Here is a 21925-nt window from a genome sequence, read left to right on the forward strand (position 1 = left end):
CTTGCACTGGCACGCATTCATACAAACCCAGCTGCTCACAAAAGCACAAAGGACGCGAACATACATAGGAACACAACCAACTGTGGACTCTGCCGAGGACAGCTGGGGACAACCGCAGCGGGGCTAGAGCATTCTGGGGAAGGAGAAGGCCCCAGGCATGCCCATGGCATTGTTTGTGTACTCACAGACTGCACAGAGAGGGGATGAGTCAAAACCGGCCAGAAATTTTTCCTGAGGGCAGTGTTAGGCAGGATGGGGTCAAAAGCTAGCAGCACAATGCAGACATCTGGGGAGGCAACCACAAGGGACCATCGGGGTGAGCTGAGGAGGGAGGGAAAGAGAAGGATAGTGTACGTCCTCATGCACAGGAGCCCATGGCATCCAGCTGAGGATTGCTGGAGCTTCTTCCTGAGAATGGCACTTGAAACAGCCCCACCGGAGTGATCCAGGCTGATGTCAATTGCCTGCTCTGGACCCACCCAGCACTTGAGCTGAGGCTTCTGCCCGCACTGCTGCATTCCTGCCTGAGAAATCCTGGGGCCTTTCATCCCAGAGCTCACAAGAAGCCTTCACTGGGGCATGGGCATGGCCCAAACCTGGAAATGAAAAGGCAGCGGTGCAGGAAATGAAAGCACAGCCCATATGATTAGCTGCGATGGTTTGCATTCAAGATGAGCTTGTCAGAAAATTGGTACCTCTGCAAAGGGTGCCTCTGGTCCTGCGGCGATGAAGGACCAGTATAAAAGGCAGCCCGAGTCCCTGCTCTCTCATCCACTTCTCTTGCCTCCTTCTCCTTGGGAACCAGGTGAGTCTTGAAACCCCTTCTCCTCCTCTTCCAAAGGGAGATCTCCACTTGAGGGACATCTCAGCTGATGCTGGCTTTGTCATATGTTGGGGCTTGGAGCGCCTTGTCATGACAGAGGGAAGCGGGGAGAAGGTCTGCTTAGAGAAAGGCTGGGACGTGCCTTTGGTGGCTTTTGGTTTACGCAGTAGGAGAGAGCTTCCTTGGGTCAGGCTGCTCTTTGCAGGACCCTAGCCAGATGAGGCAATGAAGACTGTGTGGTTCCTGGCACAGCCTCCAGCTTCCCACTCACTGGTGGCCTTGGCTCCTTTGGGACAGGGTAACCAGGCTGCTCCTCACCCACGCCTGTGCTCTGCTTCCTCTCTGCCCTCTCTCCCAGGCGCACCTCTGGAACTGAGACATGTCCTGCTCCAACCAGTGCCAGCCCTGCCAGCCCTGCGGCCCGACCCCGCTGGCCAACAGCTGCAATGAGCCCTGTGTCAGGCAGTGCCAGAACTCCACTGTCGTCATCGAGCCCTCCCCCGTGGTGGTGACCCTGCCCGGCCCCATCCTCAGCTCCTTCCCGCAGAACACCGTTGTGGGCTCCTCCACCTCCGCTGCTGTTGGCAGCATCCTCAGCTCTGAGGGAGTGCCCATCACCTCTGGGAGCTTTGACCTCTCTGGCATTTCCAGCCGCTACTGTGGCAGAAGGTGCCTCCTCTGATCAAGACGTTGGGAAAGCCCCACGGAGACATCTTGAGGAACTCAGAACATGGTGCTGGGCAGCGGATGGATCTTTTGGATGTTGTTTGCAGGATAGCTGACTGACCTTGTCTTTCTCTCCCTTTTCATTGTTTGCTTTGGTTCCCCTGGGCTGCAAAGTCCTCCCAAGGCCAGCCTGGTGGGGGCCATTTGGCTTCTCCCCCTTTGTGGGGCAGGCAGACAAACATCATGCAGGAACTATGCCACAGCCAAGGAGCGCAGACTCTCTGCTGCCCTCGGTGCTCCCTGCACTGCTGACTTCCACTTGGAGTGACTTCCCTTCCCTCTTTCGTCTCATTAAAGTTCTGCTGCATTCAAGCCTGGCCTCCATGTGGTCCTTCCCTCCGTGGACACTCCCCAAGCTGCCAAAGGAGAAAGGTGTTGCTCTGGGGTGGAAGGGGGTGAGGGCACAAGGAGACCCTTCTCCATTCACAGAGGAATGGGAGGTTGGGGCACCATGCAGGGGTGCCTCTTTTGGGTACTGTCCCTTGGAGCTGAGGAAGACAGCCCTGGCTGCTCTCAGCCACTGACCATGAGGCCTTGCCTTGCTGTGTCTCTGCCCACAAATGCCCAGAAAGGCAGGAGGCCCGGAGGGGTCAGCAGCCCCATGAGCTCTTGAGGAAGGGCATTCCTCTTGTTATGGCCGGAGCTGTGCTGGGATGGTGGGCAGTGGGTGTGGGGGTCCTGGAGATGCTTTGCTCTGCAGAATAGCAGGAGTGGTAATGCAGGAAACAGCCTTTGGGAACGCCGACGGCTTCTACTCCACCTTCCTCTCCCCTCCACCGCCCAATCTAGGGGCCATGGCCAGCAGGCATGGGCAGGAGTAACAGGGACATGCTAGTACGAGGAGTAGCTGCTGACTGTGGAAATTGGAGCTAAGCGTGTGGGAGCTGAGGGCAGTCAGCACAGACATGGGGACAGTGAAACGGTGTATTTCTGAGGGAGATCAAATGGCTCTGATACAGAGCATGTAGGAGAACGTGAAGATCAGCAAGGACGAGGGTACCAGGTGCACTTCCCAAGAGAGCTGCAGGCGGGCTCAGAGCTCTTGACTGCTTCATTGGTCCCCCCAGAGAATTTGTGCTCAGGAATTGTCTGCCATTCTGGGGGGAGAGGATTCTTTTATATGTAAACCTCATCCCTTCTGACCAGTGGCAATGTCTCTTGGCAGCCACTACGATCTCATATCCTATTTCCTGCATGAAAATCCAAATGTCTCGACAAAAGTATACAAGTGGAAGAATGGAAATCCCCACACCAATGTCCTCCACCGAGAGGGCATTATGGCTAAGGAAGCATGTCTCAGAACCACTGCTATTCTACACGTACTCTCACCACTAATGTTTGTTTAAACTGCCTGTGGTGGGTTGACCTCAGCTTGCTGCCAAGTGTCCACCAAGCCACATATCACTCCTCCTCCATCAACAAGAGAAGGAGAGAAAATACGAAGAAAAACTCATGGGTGAAGGTAAGGACACAGGGATTCATAATGCATTCATAATGCTTCATCTCTGCTGCTCCTTCCTGCTCATGCTCTTCCCCTGCTCCAGCATGGGGTCCCGCCCATGGGATACAGTCGTTCATGAACTTCTCCAACATAGGTCCTTCCCCCAGGCTGCATTTCTTCAAGAGTGTACCTGTGGGGTACAGTCCTTCAGGAACAGACTGCTCCAGTGGAAGTCACCCATGGGCCACAGCTCCTGCCGGAAAAACTGCTCCAGTGTGGGCTCCTCCCCATGGGCCACAGTTCCTGCCAGGAGCCTGCTCCAGTACGGGTCCTCCATGGGCTGCAGCTTCCTTCAGGACATGTCCACCTGCTCCATCATGAGGTCCTCCATGTGCTGCAGTGTAGATAGCTACTCTGCCATGGTCCTCCATGGGCCGCAGGGAGACAACTTGCATCACCATGGTCTTCACCACAGGCTGCAGGGGAATCTCTGCTCTGGCACCTGGAGCACCTCCTCCCCCTCCTTCTTCACTGACCCTGGTGTCTGCAGAGTTGTTCCTCTCACATTTTCTCACTCCTCTCTCCCGGCTGCTGCACAGCATTTTTTACCCTTTCCTAAATATGTTGTCACAGAGGCGCTACCAACGTTGCTGATTGGGTCAGCTTTGGCCAGCGGCAGGTCCGTCTTGGAGCCGGCTGTTACTGGCTCTGTCTGACGTGGGGGCAGCTTCTGGTGTCTTCTCACAGAAGCCATTCCTGAAGGCCCCCCCTGACCAAAACCTTGCCCCGTAAACCCAATACACAGTCTTTACCCTTATAATATGTTGTGCAGAAACTGTTTTGTAGGTAAGAACTTTGGCCACAGGGTAAACTCAGCCTGCTCATGGTAACAGAGGAGGCTGCAGGCAGCTCCCACTTGCTACAGGCAATTACACCACCTGCACCTGCATGCCAAACACAAGGGGAAAAAAGGCCAGCTCATCAACTAAAGCCAGGAAAACAACAACAAAAAAGAATACATGAACATTCACAGGGTAGCCAAACCATTTTTTTCAGCTGCTCTGTAAATTAATGTCACTTCTGCATTTCTCTGCCTTCTGAAGAGAGAGTATTTACCCTAAAGTGAGTCTAGAGAAAGCTTCACTACTACGAATCACCTCTGATGTCCCAGCCTCAGCATCCGTAGCCCAAGGGGAGTCTGGTTTGTCCCAGGCACACAACCCTCTGCTGTCACATGATTGTGTTACTGCTGCTCCCTTTGCAGGGGCGCGGGCTGGTCCTAGACCCTTGAGGAGATCACTAAGACAGGCAGGAGCTGCTAAGGCTGTAAAATGGGCATTTGGGGGGCCTAGAGCAATACGGATATTCTGGAGTTTTTAAATCATCCTTCACACACAGACTTGGGACTTGGACATGTTCAATGTCTGCAAAGGCCATGACAGCTTGGAGTCCACTGTCATTTCTCTCTGTTGGTGGGAAAACAGCTGAGTGAACCACTGTTAAACCCTTGAGCTCACTAAAGCTGATGGGGCTGGCCAGCACCTTGCCTTAACTGTAGGGTCTGAAGGACTTGCTAGAATCATCCCAAGAGGCTGAGAGCTGGTGTCTGACACCCTCGTTCTCAGTGTTGTGTGTGCATATTCATGGTCACACACATGTTCATCTGGCTGTACTCGTGTGCAGTCACATGTACATCTGTGTGCCTGGGGTAATGCACATGCAAGCATGACAAATAGTGTACAAATAGTGTGTGTGTGTGTGTGTGTTTGGGCTCACCTGTTCATGAGTGCCTATGTGTTTTAGCACATGCACGTGCCTTCATGGAGGTGACTATGCAGATGTGTGGCATTGATCTGCATATACGTAAGTGTGTGGGCATAGGTGTGTGTGCATGTGTGCTTTTATGTATTATCATTTGTGTACAGAACTGTACATATATCTATGCAAATGTATGCGTGCAGGAGCACCCACGTGTAAGCATTTGCGTTTGAGTATCAGTGCATGCACATTGGTCTGATCGAGTGACTGTGCATGTGTCTGCACATGGACTCCTTTGGAAACGTGTACACACACCTCTGTGTGTGCACACATATAATTTGCCCTTTGGGTGCATGCAAACTCACATGTGTGGTTGTGCCCATGTGGGTGGGACCATGTGTGTGTGCATGCCTGTGAGTACGCATACCTCTGTGTGCGTACAGGGGTGCATGCGTGTGCACCCATGAGGGGGTGCCTGTATACATCTTTTTGGATGAGCCTGTGTGGGTGGGTGTGCAATTCCCTCCACTCACTTTTGACGTCATGAGTGATCTCATTACGACATCAAGGGGCAAACTGGGAATTGTATTGAAACAGTGATCTGTCACAGACATCCCACCGAGGATGAGATGTGGTGACTGTGCCGGTTGCCCCACGACTGCTGAGCTGTTCCTGCCAGAGGTCATCTGAGAAACACTCTGAGGGGTAAGAGACTGGAGAAGGGGCCTCCAGCAGCCACCTAGCCCAACCCTGTGTTCAGAGAGGTTCTCAATAGATCAGGTTACTCAAGGCCGAGTCCAGGCAAGTTCTGAACACTTCCAATGACAGAGAACCCATAACCTCTCCGTACAAAGTACTCCAGTGCTTGACCACCTTCACGGAAAGAGTTTTTTCCCTGGTATCTAATCACAATTACCCATTATTACACTTGCGTCCATCGGCCCTACTCTAATCATAGTTTATCTCCAGAGTCTTGCTCAATCTTCTCTGTATCCTCCAGTGAAGTGGTAGTAGGCAGCAAGTATGTCTTCCCTTAGCCTTCCGTTCTTCAAGGTGAGCAGGCCCAGCTCTCACAACCCTTCCTTGCACATCATGAATCTGGCTACCTGACCGTCTTGGTGGCCTCCACAGGACTCACGCCTGTTGATCAATAGCCTTCCTGGACTGGGGAGCCCCAAACTGGCTGCACTGCTCCAGATACAGTCTCACAAGTCCCAAACAGAGGAGCAAGATCACTTCCCTGGACTTGCTGGCTACACTCTGGGTAATACAGCACAGGATGCAGTGGACCTTCTTTGCTGCAAGGGCACACTGCTGGCTCGCGTTCAGCTGGGTGCCCACTAGGACCTCACATCTTTTTCTGCTGAGCTGCTTCCGAGGCAGCCAGCCCCCAGCCTCTGCTGGTGCATGGGGTGGTTCATGCTTGCTCTTGTTGAACTTTTTGTGGTTCTGGTCAGCCCATTCCCCCAACCTGCCCAGATCCCTCTGACTAGCAGCCCTGCCCTATATTGTACTGGCGACTCCCCACAATTAGGGGTCCTCTGCAAACTTGCTGAGAGTGCACTCCTCCCCACCATTCAGGTCACTAATGAAAATATTAAACACTATTGGTCCCAGTATTGACCCCTGAGAGTTCCCACTGTGGTTATTGGCTGCAGCTGGACTTTGCGCCACTGGTCACAACGCCCTGAGCTCAGCAGGCCAGCTGATTTTCATGTCCCCTTCTTGTCCACCTATCCAGCCATATCTCACCTGTTTGGTGAGCAGGGTACTATAGGAGAGAGTGTCAAAAGTCTTGCTAAACTCAAGGCGTACCACACCCACTCTGCAGTGCCGCTCACTTCCTCAGAGAAAGCAATGAGGTCAGTCAGGCATGATTTGCCCCCAGTAAACCCATGTGAGCTGCTCCCAGGCGCTTTATTGTCTTTCATGAGTTTAGAAAAGGCTTCTGAGAGCTTCTTTTCAGGGACTGAGTGGAGACTGACCAGCCAGCTCCTTTAACACCCTTGGCTGTATCCCAGCTGGTCCCATGGACTTACGTATGTCCAACTGGTAGTAAGAGCTCCTTAATTCTTTCTTCTACTGTGCGTGCTGCTTCATTCCCAGAGAGTCTACTGGGATGCTCAGGTATGTGATGGGCCTGAGGAGAAGCCATATCAGTAAAAACTGAGGACAAATATCCGCTGAGCGCTTCAGTCTTTTCCCTATGCCATGTTCCTTTAGTTCAGTACCTGTTCGGTCCAAGGTCTCAGCCCCTGCCTGACACAGCACCAGGCTGATGGGCTGCACAGGTACAGCTGACATTGACTTGGACACGAGGCGGGGCCGTGTCTCACACCAGACAGCACTGACACTGCACTGGAAGCAGATCCACTCGGGCATAGCCTGAATGAGGTTGGCAGGATTTCTCAGCCTTTCTCCTTGCCCACAAAGCAAACCCCATCCTTTTGAACTCCCTAGATCTGCGGAGAGCAGTGTCCTGGCCTAGAGAAGCAGGGAGGGGGGACTGCCAGCCATGCTGAGGCATTCCCAATATTGTTTACACTGAATTAAACTAAGGATCCAAACTGGTGTGAAACAGTCCTTGTTGGGGCCTGGAATTGGCAGCAGCAGAGTGTGACCTTTGGAGGAGTAGAAAAAGGAGGACTGAAGATACAGAAGGTTGCATTGCAGTGCCTGTGCTGAGGACAATTCTCTGCTAGGTTTGTTCTGTTGTTGTTCAGCTGCACTCGGGCTCCTTCTGACTCTGGCTGCTCTGTGGAGTTTATTGACAGAGCAGTGGAGAGTGCCACTGCCATGAGCAGAACAATCCCTCATGAGAACGGGGACACACACACACACACACACTCATGCACATCAACATGGAATCAGGCACAAATTTTTGCACCCATGTGCATTCACACTAACCCAGCTGCATACAAGTGCACACAAGACAAGAACACACGAAGGAACACAATCAACTGTGCACTCTGCTGTGGACATCTGGGGACAAGCGCGGCAGGGTTAGAGCATTCTGGGGAAGGACAAGGCCCCAGACATGGGGTCCACACCCCTCTCCCTGGTGCAGAAAAGGAGGAGGCAAAACAGGCCACCAGAATTTTCCTGGGATCATGATTAGGCGGCACAGGGTCAAACCCAGGCGCTGAGCCACTTCTTGCCAACAGGGCCACAAAAAGCCCCAAAGGAGTGACCCAGACGGACATAATTGGCCTTTACTGGACTCCTCCAGCATGTGAGCTGAGTCCTCTGCCCACACTGACATGTTTTGCTCCAGAAATGCTTGGCCCTCCCTTCCTGTCACGCAAAAGATGCCTTCACTGGGGAATGTGCCTGGCATAAAGCAGGAAATGAAGAGACAGTGATTCAGGAAGCCAAAACACAGCCCATAGCATTAGCTGGGATGTTTTGCATTCAAGATGAGCTTGACAAGTACTTTTGAAGAGCGGCCATACACCCCTTAGCTTTCTCGTAGGCCACCAAACCTGGTTGCTGGAGAATGTTCCTCATGTCAGCACCCAAAGACTAGACTGTATCAGCCCTCATGTCTTCCCCGGCTAATGGCAGCACCCATAGCTGCTCCAGCTAATTGGCAGGCACCAGATACATTTTTTCCACATAGTCCATCCCTGCCTTACCAAAAGCCCTGTAAAGGAGCAGAAGAGCAAAACTTAAGTCCTCCACACATTTGAGAGAGTGCTATTTCCAGAGCACTTCCTGATACAGCGGTTGCCAGCAACTGTAACACCACAGAATACTCTCAGGCATAACAGACAGCAAGCGGTTGGCATTCGTCAGTCAGCAAGAGGATGTAACTGAGCCGGCTGTGCAGCATGAGAGCAGGTGACAGGGAGATAGACAGGATTTTCTCTGGCAACTTGAAGAGCCCCAGACCCCAGCTGCAGTGGAGAAGCAGGCAGTGTCTCCCCCTAGTATTAAGGTAAGTGCAATCTCTGGGAAAGGAGAAAAAGGGAAGAAAGAAAAGGAAAAGGAAAAGGAAAAGGAAAAGGAAAAGGAAAAGGAAAAGGAAAAGGAAAAGGAAAAGGAAAAGGAAAAGGAAAAGGAAAAGGAAAAGGAATTTCACTTGAAGGGACCTACAACAATCATCTAGTCCAACTGCTCAACCACTTCAGGGCTGACCAAAAGATAAAGCATGTTATTAAGGGCATTGTCAAAATGCCTCTTAAACACTGACAGGCACGCGTCATTGATCACCTCTCCAGGAAGCCTGTGCCAGTGGTTGACCACTCTCTCAGTGAAGAAATGCTTCCTAATGTCAAATTTGAACCACCTCTGACACAGCTTTGAACCATTCCCACGCTTCCTGTCTCTGCATATCAAGGAGAAGAGATCAGCACCTCCCTCCTCAGGAAGCTGTAAAGAGCAGTGAGGTCACCCCTCAGCCTCCTTTTCTCCAGACCAGACAAACCCAAGGTCCTCAGCCGCTCCTCATAGGACATACTTTCCAGCCCTTTCACCAGCTTTGTTGCCCTCCTCTGGACGCTTTCAAGTTTAAATTGTGCGGCCCAGCATTGCACGCAGGACTCAAGGTGAGGCCGCACCAACACTAAATATAGCGGGATAATCACCTCTCTTGACCAGCTCGTTGTACTGTGTTTGATGCACCCCAGGAGGCGGTTTGCCCTCTTGGCTGCCAGGGCACACTGCTGACTCCTCTTGAGCTTGCTGTCAACCAGCACCTCCAGATCCCTTTCTGCAGGGCTGCTCTCCCAGTTTATACCTGTGTCCGGTGTGACTCCATCCCAGGGGCAGAATCTGGCATTGAGTCTTATTACATTTCATGCCACTAATGATTGCCCAGTGCTCCAATTTATCTAGATCCCTCTGCAAGGCCTCTTGTCCCTCGAGAGAGTCAACAGCACCTCCCAGTTTGGTATCATCAGCAAGCTAAGCTGTGACGAGACACCCACTAAGCTGAGCATCTCTCTGGAGCATTTGAGATTAGTTTATCCATGGCACCATGAAATCCCTGTGCCACGTCCTCACGTGAAGGATCTCCAGCTGTCACTTTGCCTTCATGAAAGGCAAAAACAGCTGAGCATCCTTGGCAAGAGGAGGACAGAGGCAAGAGGAGAACCAGCCTGACATGGGCGGGATGGGAATCTGTGCCCTCTGTGATGCATTTCTGAGACAACGCTGGCAGGCCTTTACAGACAGGCCAGAGGATGCCACGTTACCCAGCACAGTCTGAGCCCCTTCTGGGGAAGCAAGAGAGCCTTGTGGGAACTGCCCTGCTCCCCTCCCCACCTTGCACAGACCATCTCACTCTCCCTCTGTAGCGCTGACCAAGCGTGGCTCGTTGCTGCCTTCAGGAGCACAGATCCACAGCAGCCATCAATGCGAAGAGGGGCTGAGCCCAGGCTTTGACTCCAAGGGGGACCTGGTGATGCCGGTGCCACGGTTGATGCTGAAGCCGGTGGCGGTGGCGGTGCCAGTCGATGGGGGAACCGCCCTGGGGCCCAGTGCCAGGCGTGGCCGGGCAGGGCGAGGCTGCAGCCCTGGCTCCTCTCCCCATGTCTCCCAGGGCGCAGTAATGCACCGCCGCGTCCCCGCGCCGGGGCCGGGCGAGCCACAGGGCGCTGGACCGGCGGTATGCCGCCACCAACAGCCACCCCGCAGGGTCCCGCAGCTCTTTGGACCCTTTAATGCCGCTCACGAGGAATGCAGGGCTTTGGCCTGGGAGCTGACGGTACCAGTGGATGAAGTCTCCGGTCTGTATGTTGGGGTGTGAGCAGCTGATGCTGATGCCGGTGCCCTCGGTGGTCTCTGCCGACGGCTCCTGCTGCACCTGGGCTCTGCCCACTGCCACTACCGAGAAAGAAGGAGGAAAGGGCAAAGATCACCAACGATTGCCCAGCTCTGATGGCTCTTTTCCCAGAGAAACAGTCAGGAACAGTGGCAGAGAGACAGAGCCAGACTGGAATGGACAGAGACATGTGCCAACAGGGATGGAGAGTGATCCCGGTGTAGATGTGTGGAGTGAGGGGAGAAGTCTGGGATGGAATTTGAAATCGATGTGTGCAGAGATAGAATGAAAGTCAGGTGCATGGATGGATGGATGGAGAGAGGAAGAGGACACAGGAGAGTTGAGTGTGTTACAGTGAAGGATGGAGGGCTGAATTTAGAACACGAATAAATGCTGGATGCACACCAGGATGAGTGGGTGTATGGTGCGGTGCAGGAAGGCAAACTTGTGCCTACAGATACGAAGGAAACAGAGGAAGAGCTGAGAGAGGGGTGTCAGTAAAAAGAGGGGCTAAGGATGCTAGATGCATGGAGAGATGGGTCAAAAAATGGGTGCATGGATGGATGAAGAGAGGAAGAGGAGACAGGGAGACGGGTGGTTAGGGTGAAGGAGAGAGGGCTATAGTCAGGGCAATAAGAACTGCTGAATGCACAGGGCAAGGAGAGGGTGCATGGAAAAGCAGGCGTGCATGGAAGTGGGCTCGCACTGACAGAGGTGGTAGAGAAAGAGTGGGAACAAGAAGAGAGGACTCGGAGGATTTGGAAAGGGGGAATGAGGGATGGTGAGAGGCGGGGAGGGGGAAGGAGACGCTGAAGAAGGAGAGGGAAGAGGTGGCGGTGGGATCCCTGGGGAACACTCCGGGCACAGCCCCGGCCCCCATCCACCACCACCAGCCCCACACACCCAGGAGCACTGCGGCCAGCCCCGCCAGCCCTGCACCCCGGCACCGCCGCATCCCGCCGCTCCGCCGCCCGCGCCTTGCTGCCCCGCACCAGTCCCGGCTCTTTGCTCCGGCCGCGCCGCCTCCTCTCTTCTCCGCCTCCTCTCCTCTCCGCCTCCTCTCCTCTCCTCTCCTCTCCTCTCCTCTCCTCTCCTCTCCCTCTCCCTCTCCCTCTCCCTCTCCCTCTCCCTCTCCCTCTCCCTCTCCTCTCTGCCACCGCCAGCTCCGCCCCGGGGCTGAGCCCTGCGCCAGCGCCGCTCGGGCTCTCACCCGGGCTGAGAGTGCTCAGGGGCTCTGCACGGGCACAAGTTTGTCTCCTGGGAATTGGACTTCCCCGTCCTCCGGCAAGGCCACCCCAGCAAGAAGCAGCGTGTACAGCACCAGGGGCAGCCGGGGACAGCAGTAGGGCCCTCACCCAGGAGATGGACCAGCTGCCCAGAGCTGTCTGCGAGCTCGGGGGCTGGGAACAGCAGCCACGGATTCCCTGCGGATGGCAGAGAGGAGGCTGAGAGCCTCCCTTCAGCGGCCTCTCTGCAGTCCCAGCACGATGCCTGAAAGCTGTGTCGTGGTAAAGGGGATGCGAGGACAAGGGTGCCCATGGGTGTGCAGGGGTCAGGGAGGGCAAGGTGGGAGTTACTCAGTCAGAATGTAGGTGAGAAGGGACCTCCAGAGGTCACCTAGATCAATCCCCCATTCAGAACAGATCCCGTTAGATCAGGTTGCTCAAGGTCACATTCAGTCCAGCCTTGAGTACCTCCTTGGATGGAGATTGCACAACATTCCTGGGAAACCCATTCCAGTTCTTGTTATTTCTTCTAGCCTATTGCTTAATCAGAACTCCCCATGTTCTATCTCCTGGGCACTTCCAGAGACTAGGTCCACCTTCTCTGTCTCCTCTGAACAAGTAGTTGTAGAAAGCAAGAAGGTCTCCCCTGAGCCTTCCCTTCTCCAAGATGGACAGGCCCACTTCTCTCAGCCTCTCCTCGCATGTCAGGTTTGTCACTCCCCTAATCGACTTGGTAGCCTTTGTTGGACTTGCTTCAGTACGGAGATCTCCTTCTAAGATCAGGGCACCCCAACCTGGATGCAGTACTCCAGATGTGGTCTCACAAGGGCCAGAGGCACAGGGTCACCTTCCTGGACCTGCTGGCAACACTTTGACGAACACAGCTCAGGATGCAGTTGAACTTCCTTGCTGCAAAGGCACACTTGCTGTCTCATGTTCAGCTGGGCATCTCCTAAAACCCCACATCCTTTTCTGTGGGTGTACTTCCTAGGCAGCCAGACCCCAGCCTGCATGACTGCATGGGCTGGTTTGTGCATCAGATGCAAAAACTTGCCCTTGCTCTTTTTGGCCTTCATGAGCTTCCAGTCAGCCCATTTCTCGAGCCTGTCCAGGTCCTTTGAACAGGAGCCATGTCCGACAGTTACAGCCCCTTCCCCTTGCTGGGTGTTATCCACAGACTTGCTGGGAGTTCCCCACTGCCCACTACTCAAGGCGTTCATGAAAACACTACATGGTATTGGTGTTACTACTGATCCCTACTACTAGACCCCACTAATAAGTGTCGGTCAGCTGGGCTTTGCACCAAGGTCACAACTCTCTGAGCCTGGTAGTCCAGACAATTTTCCACCCACCTTAGCACTGAACCCATTTGTCACTAATTTGGTCATAAAGGAAGTATGAGAGAGGCTGTCAAAGGTCTTGCTAAATTCTAGGTACACACCTCCCCTGGCCTTCCCTCCTCCACAGTGCCTGTAACCTCATGAGAAAGCAAAGAGGTTGGCCCTCAGCTCCACTAGAGCCTCAGCTCCAAAGCGGATCCGTGGAGAGGGGAATCAGCCCTGGCTGAGCTCTCCCAGCAGAGCTCCCTGGCACTGGTCTCACTAAGGTCGCTAACGGGAAGGGGTAAAGCCCTCAGCTGCACTGCTTGCAAGTTGGACCTGACCTCAGGCTGAGAGATATTGAGGCAGGGAGATGGGCTTAGAAAATTTACCCACTGTGCACAGCCCTTGTCAGAAAGAGGGTCTGAGCTGGACATGACTGTGGGAGAGCAGCAGGCTTTGGGGAATGCAGTCTCAAATCCAATGACTCTTCCCTCCCAGAGGCAGTTGCTGGGCACTCAGGCTGAGATGCCAATGCAGGGCATGAAGATCCTTGGGGGCTCAAGTCCAAAGCAGTCAGCAGCTCTTTGGCTTTCCTGGAGGGGCAGGAAAAGGAGGGCTCAGGAGGCAGGGGCTGCATTTCAGTGCCTCTTGCCTGGACAGATCTCTAGCAGGCTGGTGCCATCACCACTCAGCTGCACTCAAGCTCCTTCTGACCCTGGGAACCTGCTGCTCTGTGGTGCTCATGGAAAGAACAGTGGAGAGTGTCCCTGCCATGAGCAGCACATTGCCTCGTGATGAGGGACACACAAGGACACACGCACACGCAGGCTCATGCACACCAGCACGGAAGTATACACAAATTTGTGCTCCCACATGCATCCACACAAACCCAGCTGCTTAAAAATACATGCAAGAAAAGAACACGCATAGAAACACAACGAACCATGGACTCTGCTGAGGACCCCTGGGGACTGGGCGGTGTTAGGCAGGATGGGGTCAAAAGCTAGCAGCACAATGCACACATCTGGGGAGGCAACCACAAGGGACCACCAGGGTGAGCTGAGGAGGGAGGGAAAGAGAAGGATAGGGTACGTCCTCATGCACAGGAGCCCATAGTATCCAGCTGGGGATTGATGGAGCTTCTTCCTGAGAATGACACTTCAAACAGCCCCACCAGAGTGACCCAGGGTAACGTCACTTGCCTGCTCTGGACCTGTCCAGCACTTGAGCTGAGGCTTCTGCCCGCACTGCTGCATTCCTGCCTGAGAAATCCTGGGGCCTTTCATCCCAGAGCTCACAAGAAGCCTTCACTGGGGCATGGGCATGGCCCAAACCTGGAAATGAAAAGGCAGCGGTGCAGGAAATGAAAGCACAGCCCATATCATTAGCTGCGACGGTTTGCATTCAAGATGAGCTTGTCAGAAATTTGTTACCTCTGCAAAGGGTGCCTCTGGTCCCGTGGCAGTGAAGGGCAGGTATAAAAGGCAGCCCAAGTCCCTGCTCTCTCATCCACTTCTCTTGCCTCCTTCTCCTTGGGAACCAGGTGAGTCTGAAGCCCTCTCTCCTCCTCTTCCAAAGGGAGATCTCCACTTGATGGACATCTCAGCTGATATTGGCTCTGGCTTGTGCTGGGGTTTAACTCTTCTTGTCATGACAGAGGGAAATGGGGAGAAGGTCTGCTTAGAGAAAACCTGGGAAGTGACTTTTGTAATTAGGAGAGAGCCTCCCTGGGCCAGGCTGCTCTTCATAGGCTGATGAAAACTGTGTGCTTCCTGGCCGAGCATCCAGCTCCCCACGCAGTAGTGGTCTTGGCTCCTTTGGCACAGGGTAATCAGGCTGCACCTCACTCACCCTTGTGCTCTGCTTCCTCCCTGTTTCTCTCTTCCAAGGGCACCTCTACCCTTAAAGACATGTCCTGTTACAACCAGTGCCTGCCCTGCCAGCCCTGCGGCCCGACCCCGCTGGCCAACAGCTGCAATGAGCCCTGTGTCAGGCACTGCCAGAACTCCAACATCGTCATCCAGCCCTCTCCCGTGGTGGTGACCCTGCCCGGCTCCATCCTCAGCTCCTTCCCGCAGAACACCGTTGTGGGCTCCTCCACCTCCGCTGCTGTTGGCAGCATCCTCAGCTGTGATGGAGTGCCCATCACCTCTGGGAGCTGTGACCTCTCTGGCATTTCCAGCCGCTACTGTGGCAGAAGGTGTCTCCTCTGATAAAGGTGCTGGCAACGGCCCCACAGAGAAACCTTGGGGAACTCAGAACATGGTGCTGGGTAGAGCATCAAGATTTTTCAGTGTTGTTTTCAGGATAGCTGACTGACCTTGTCTTTCTCTCCCTCTTCTTTGTTTGCTTCAGTTCCCCCTGGCAACAAAGTTCCCCCAAGACCAGCCTGGTGGGGACCATCTGTCTCCTCTCCCTCTACGGGGCAGGCAGACGGACGTCATGCAGGAACTTCTCCATGGCCAAGGACTGCAGACTCTTAGCTGCCTCTGGGGATTCCTGCACTGTTGTCCTGCACTTGGAGTGACTTTGTTTCCTTCTTTTGACTCATTAAAGTTCTGCTGCATTCAAGCCTGGCCTCCATGTGGTCCTTCCCTCTGTGGACACGCCCCAAGCTGCCAAAGGAGAAAGGTGTTGCTCTGGGGTGCAAGGGAGGTGAGGGCACAAGGAGACCTTCTCCATTCACAGAGGAATGGGAGGTTGCGACACCCTGCAGTGGCTCCTCTTTTGGGCACCATCCCTTGGAGCTGAGGAAATCATCCCTGCTGCTCTGCTGCCAGTGACCATCAGGCCTTGCCTTGCTGTGTCTTTGCCCACAAATGCCCAGAAAGGCAGGAGGCCCTGAGGGGACAGCAGCCCCATGAGCTCTTGGTGAAGGGTGTTCCTCTTGCTATGGCTGGAGCTGTGCTGGGGTGGCAGGAGGTGGGTCTGGGGCTCTGGAAGACGCTTTGCTTTGCAGAATGGCAAGAGTGGTAATGCAGGGAACAGCCTGCGGTGTATTGCTGAGGGAGATCAAATTGCTCTGATACAGAGTATGCAGGGGAATGTGTGCACCCATGAGGGTATGTCAAGGGTCCTGCTAAAACCAAGGTACACCCCAGCCAGTGCCCCTCCCCTTCCCCACAGTGCCAGTCACCTCCTCACAGAAGCCAATGAGGTTGGTCAGGAATGATTTGCCCACAGTAAATCCATGTGAGCTGCTCCCAATCCCCTTCTTGCCTTTCATGAGTTTAGGAATGGCTTCTGAGAGCATTTGCTCCATCTTCCTTCCAGAGGCTGAGCAGGGACTGTCCAGTCAGCTCCTTGAATACCCTTGGATGCATTCCATGTGATCCCATGAACTTGTGTACATCCAAATGATAGTAAGAGCTCCTTAATTCTTTCTTCTTCTACTGGGGATGCTGCTTCATTCCCAGAGAGGCTGCAGGGAGGCTCAGGGATGTGGTAGGCCTATGGAGAAGCCATACCCGTAAAAACTGAGGAGAAATAGACATTGAGTACTTCAGTCTTTTCCCTCTCATTTGTCACGAGTTCCCCATCCTCACTGAGCAGTAAGCCCACATCTCCTTAGCCTTCCAAGCACCTCCATCCCATGATTAAACACCATATCTATGTCCAAGGTACTCGAGGACAGATGGGAAGCAGGGAGAAAGCTTTTGTGTGGGTGAATGGGCTCAAGCTGGGCACCTTACTCTCATGAGCTGCATCTCCCCATCACACCAAGTGCAGACCATGTCTCACCTCAATCACACTGAAGCCTTGGACACAAGACTTGCAGAAGATGACTCTGTCAAGTCCAACACCTGTGCAGTGGGCCTGGACAGTGTAGACAGACTCTCTTTGGGTGTGAGTCTTCTCAACTAACTCTAGATGCCTAGAGGTCGAGACGTGTGTGTGTGTGTGTGTGTGTGTGTGTGTGTGTGTGTGTTGTCTAAGCCAGCTGTCTAGTCTATCTTGAGTGCCAACAGAAGAAAAGTAGGTGCTTGTAAGGCATGGATTGCCTCATCTGTATGAAACAGGGTGAACTGAGGTTTGACAGTGCCTATTTCTCTCTGCTGATGATCAGTGGAGCAAAGATGAGGAGCTCACCTGGAGACAACTGCTCTGGAGGCAATTTCCCCCTACTCATGTCTTGTCTGACTTTGCACTTAGATCTTTACTTAGATCTTCACTTCAATGAAGACTGAAGACTTAGGCCTTAACTGCCGTTAGAGGCTCGGAAATGAGGTAGGTGAACCCCTTCCCTTACTCTCTCTGTATTCATGTGTCCATAGTTGCCTTTAGTTATCTCCCACCCTGGAGGTTTCAAGACCACGTTAGTACCCAGCACTGAATACTTGACATTTCCAGTCGCTTGGGACATGACTATTTCAGACATCTCCTGCATGTCAGCAACTGGCCATGCCTTAGAGAGCTGTATGGCTGTTCCTTACTTGGCCTGTGTGAAGAGACAGCATTACCCATCTCCAACAAGCCCACGAGATCCCCCCGAGATCAAACTCCCTGTGGTGCACAGAGGGAAAACAGAAAACCAACTCCTCAGTGTGGCCAGTTTGAGCTTCAGTGTGTTAATGAGGTGGGTGTGGGGATGTTCTTATGCTAACAATGCTGGTGAGAGCTGATGCATGCTCTCACTATATGGAGCTAAACTGGAGAGAGTTTACACTGTGTGTGTGCACACAAGGCCCCCCTGTGTGGAAGCAGAGTGGTGGCTGTGAGGGGGCAAGAAAATCGGGAGCACAAGCTGTCAATGCCTACTAGGCGGATGGAGAGGAAACAACGGCAGGCAGTTTTGTACAGCTGGAAGTGAGTCGGCAAGGTGAGAGCTGTTCATCCACACTCCTCCTGACGTCACTGCATCCAGAGCTCCTCCAATAAATCAACCTCTTTCCAGTGTTCTCCCTCAGCCAAGCAGACCATGGCTTCATGGCTTCGTCTGGAGGATGGTGCATGAAGAGATGTCATTTGGATCATTTCCATTGGCTGAGCTGGTGAGTGAAGCCGGCCCAAGACCTCTAGCATAGACTTCCAATGCCTTGCACGTTTAAGGAGAGCCAGATTAAGCGGGATTTCTCTGCTCTTTAACCACATGAGATTTCTGGCATGTGAATTCCTAAGGAGGAAGAAAGGAGAGAAAGGGATCCTTCAGATGGTGGTTCAGCTCCATCTGTCTTAGATACCCACCTGAGGATGAGATCGGTTCTGCCCTAGAGAACTGATCAAGAATCCTCCCTTGTCTCCAGGGAGGGCATAGATGAAACCCCTTGGTTCACCTGGCTTCTCAGCAGAGCTACCTGGGAGGGGACTCAGCTCAGAGAATTTTGCCTTTGACCACTGAGACATGGATATCTCTGCCCAAGTTGAGATGTCCGACTTATTCATCTAAGCTGCTCGCTAGACTCCTGCCTTAGTCCTCAGAGGCAACCTGGCACTTCTAGAGGGCTTTAGCCATGTATGTGAGGCACGATGAGCCATGTCTCTTTCCCAGTGCCTTTTCTCTGTCCAAAGAAGGCAGGTAAGCTGGGGAGCTGAGATAAGAGTATTTCATCATACATCTTTCCACTTGGTCAGCAGAAGTCCCTCCCCTGACTCTGAGATGGCAAAATTACAAAGAGGTGAGTCTTACCCCTAGTAGCTATGCTGAGAAGCAGACATCAGTGGAGGTAATGGAGGTATTTGCAAAAGCTTCCTGTGCTGAGACTTGGAAGAAAGCAAATATACAAGACCATGAGTCCTTGAGTAATGACTGTCATGCTAGCCTGCTGCCCTGTGCTGCTGCCACAGTATTCCACAGCTCAGCTGGAAACCCCTGTGATCAACCAAAGAGGTGACAAAATCTCTTCCAGTGCCATGTTGTCATGACAGCGATCTGTTCCCTCAGTCTCATTTGCAGAGATTGCAACTCAGGATTTCCTGCCTTGAAGAGTGCAGGTATGTTATTCCCTTCCTCTGCAACAGCCTTTCACGTAGCTGGAGCCCCTCAGCCTGCCATCCACAGTTTCCTAAATGGGATTTTCATCTTAGGGAAGCAATTGCATTCACCATGTTCTAAAGGAGAGGCCTGCGCTTGATCCAATAAATAATTCTCCATGTTCATTTGATGGTGTAGGCCTGGCCTTCAGGGTCAGATCTAGTTGTCCAAACGTGCTTCTGCAGCACAGGATTTCCCTGACCATTTTGACTTAGGGTAGATGCTGTTTTCCCGTGCTCTGCACCAACTGCTTTTCAGGGACGATGGCTTTCTTTCACTACTAGTAGCGTCTGAAGGACCAGCACAGGCATGCAAACTCTCACAGAAACGTTCCTGTCTTTGCAGATGGACCTCAACACTTGGGGGCACATGGCAAATGGGACAGGTGTGGAAGAATTCATCCTTCTTGGCTTTCCAGGCGCGTGGCATTCCCACGTCTCCCTTGTGATGGTATTTGCACTGACGTACTCCCTGACACTAACAGGCAATGCATCCATCATAGCCCTCGTGTGGATGAACAGCAGCCTCCATACCCCAATGTACTTTTTCCTCTGTAATCTCTCCTTTCTGGAGATCTGCTACATGGTGGGCATTGTTCCCAAAGCCATAGGAGTCATGCTGGGGACTAGCCGGACCATCTCCTTCAGTGTCTGCATCCTCCAGTTGTTCTTTCTTCTCCCCCTAGGCTCCACTGAGTGTTTTCTCCTGTCTGTCATGGCCTATGACCGCTCCTCAGCCATATGCTACCCCTTGAGATACAGCTCCCTCATGAACAGCATCCTGTCCGCTCAGCTGGTGCTCAGCTCCTGGCTGGGAGGCTTTCTGGCCATCTCACTGCTGGCCTTTCTGACATCCAGGCTGACGTTCTGTGGGCCAGATGTCATCAATCATTTCCTCTGCAATATAGATTCCTGCCTTGCCCTCTCCTGCAGTGACACGTGGCCTGTGGAGCTAGTGACCTTCCTTGTCTCCATAATTGCTGTGGTGGCCTCCTGTGTGGTCACTCTCATCTCCTATGTGTACATCACCTCTTCCATGCTGAGACTCCAGTCAGCCCATGGCCAGAAAAAGGACTTTTCCATTTGCTCTGCCCATCTCAGTGTCGTCACGATCTGGTATGACTCCACTGTGTTCCTGTATGTCAAGCCGTCAGCCTGGATCTGAACAAACACGTGATTACCTCTCACACAGTTGTAACTCCTTTGTTGAACCCCTTCATTTACACACTCAGGAACAAGGAAGTGAAGCAAGCTCTGGGGTGGGCTTTCCAGAAAAAGTGAAGTGGCTTTTCAAAGGGCCTCAGTGGGAGCAAACAGATTCATCCCCTCCCTCCCATGACTTCTGCCCTGCGCAAGTTCCTCACCAAAGTGTAAGTGCACCTGGGCATCACAGGTAGTGAGAAGCCACCAGTTCCCCAGTGAGCTCATCTCACTCACCTTACAGCCATCTTAGGCTGGCCTGAGCCTCCATTCTAACAGTCCCACCTCCCTCTGTTCACTCCTGGGTAAACTCAGAATGCCTCACAGTGCTGTAAAGACCAGCGCTTGGAAAGGGTCCCAAACCCCACCCAGAAACACTTCTCCGACAGAACACTGGAGGAGTGGTCCTCCCCCAGGTTTGTATTCCAGTTTGCTAAGAAGTGCTCCATTTTGTCAGGGATTCATCTGAATCCCCTAGAGAAGTCCCAGCAGCTGGCTCATTGCTTTAGGAAATGGACATGTATTTCTCCGTTTAGTCTGACATTTTCTGGATGCATCTATGCCCCTTTCTTGTGGCTGTTTCACAGAATCATGCTTTGGTTCCAGATAAAATTTGGTAATGTCTGGGATCTCTACCTCTAGCCATTATTCCTAGCATAAGACAGCCAACAAAATTTACACTCCCCTTCCTTCCCTCTATCCAGTATCTGAACGTACTTTTAAATTTTTACTTAAAAATATGCAAATTGCTCTGCTTCATGCGAGATGCATCAGGGCATTTCCACATCTAAAACCCCACATCAGTTCTTAACAGTCCATCATTCCACCCATTTTGGGCCTCGTCGTGGAAACACTTTAATGTGATGATTGGCAAAGCCCCCAAACTGCAGAGCTGTGAAAGGCTGGCTGGGTAGCAAGTCTCTCTTTACATTCATTGGGAGGACATTAGCCCTTCCAAAGGGCACTTGATTTTCCCCTTCCTACGATTTTCATTTCAGAACAGATGAATCACGTTCTCAAAGCTCTTCTTTCTGCATGCTGACAGTGAAGGGAGTCCATGCGACCACTTCATAAGGAGGAGGCATCAACACGGCAGATACACACTTTTATGAACAGCGTGGGATTGATTTCACCTGAGGGTAGAGCTCTCTGAGTGAGATGGTTGAGTCCGGACTGAACGTCTACTTGTCCCTTCCTTCTGGAAGCAGTGGTGCTTCTGGAGGTGATTGTCCTGTGTCCACCTGTCCTGGGCACTTGGCTCTTAGACCTGTAGCCAGGCCCAGGCACCTCTGCAGCCCTGGCGAGCAACCCAAAGCAGGACCTGAAATGGCCAAGGGACCTGAGACACAGCAGAGTGCAGGACACTGAGGGCTGCCATCAATTCCCCATCAACGCTGCCTAGAGCCCTCTGAGATAAATAGGGGCGTGCAAAGCCTCCAACAGGGCTGGCAGAGCAGACCCACGTCACTTGCGAGAGGCAGGCTGTCCTGGAACAGCAGTAGGACAACCACCAAGTACCCTGGGCTTTCTCAGCTGAACTGGATGATGCTCCATGAGCAACAGACTCCAGTTCATAGGGTGGCATCCAGGTGGAAAGCCAGCACCCTCCAGCTGAGCTGCCACATGCAGTGCTGGGGTGGGATTGCCTGAGAATAGGTCCCCAGAGCCATTCCTGTTGCCTATGGGAGGAGACAA

The 21925-nt window shown here is 53.0% G+C and overlaps 2 protein-coding genes and 1 pseudogene across 2 annotated transcripts; all 3 read left to right on the forward strand.

Moving 5' to 3' along the window:
• Positions 1 to 726: 726 nt before the first annotated feature.
• LOC127026638 (feather keratin Cos1-1/Cos1-3/Cos2-1-like) lies at positions 727 to 1505 on the forward strand. The gene is made up of 2 exons (XM_050911989.1): positions 727 to 805; positions 1201 to 1505. Exons 1-2 carry the CDS (start codon positions 727 to 729, stop codon positions 1503 to 1505), a joined length of 384 nt encoding a protein of 127 aa, XP_050767946.1.
• A 12688-nt stretch (positions 1506 to 14193) lies between these two features.
• On the forward strand, positions 14194 to 15273 carry LOC127026639 (feather keratin Cos2-3-like). Its single transcript, XM_050911991.1, has 3 exons — positions 14194 to 14248; positions 14536 to 14603; positions 14950 to 15273. The coding sequence occupies exons 1-3, from the start codon at positions 14194 to 14196 to the stop codon at positions 15271 to 15273; spliced, it is 447 nt and encodes a 148-aa protein (XP_050767948.1).
• Positions 15274 to 16792: 1519 nt separating this feature from the next.
• On the forward strand, positions 16793 to 20311 carry LOC127026640 (olfactory receptor 6F1-like; annotated as a pseudogene).
• The last annotated feature ends 1614 nt before the right edge of the window (positions 20312 to 21925 follow it).

The sequence above is a fragment of the Gymnogyps californianus genome, chromosome 28 (genome assembly GCF_018139145.2).
Source record: "Gymnogyps californianus isolate 813 chromosome 28, ASM1813914v2, whole genome shotgun sequence".
NCBI lineage: Eukaryota > Metazoa > Chordata > Aves > Accipitriformes > Cathartidae > Gymnogyps > Gymnogyps californianus.

Bases quoted from the DNA above. Each gene is read 5' to 3' on its own strand.
- LOC127026638 (XM_050911989.1), top strand. From the start codon at position 727: ATGAAGGACCAGTATAAAAGGCAGCCCGAGTCCCTGCTCTCTCATCCA. The intron at 806-1,200 runs GTGAGTCTTGAA...TCTGGAACTGAG, and splicing joins TCCTTCTCCTTGGGAACCAG to ACATGTCCTGCTCCAACCAG.
- LOC127026639 (XM_050911991.1), top strand. From the start codon at position 14,194: ATGGAGCTTCTTCCTGAGAATGACACTTCAAACAGCCCCACCAGAGTG. The intron at 14,249-14,535 runs GTAACGTCACTT...AGTGAAGGGCAG, and splicing joins CCCCACCAGAGTGACCCAGG to GTATAAAAGGCAGCCCAAGT. The intron at 14,604-14,949 runs GTGAGTCTGAAG...CTCTCTTCCAAG, and splicing joins TCCTTCTCCTTGGGAACCAG to GGCACCTCTACCCTTAAAGA.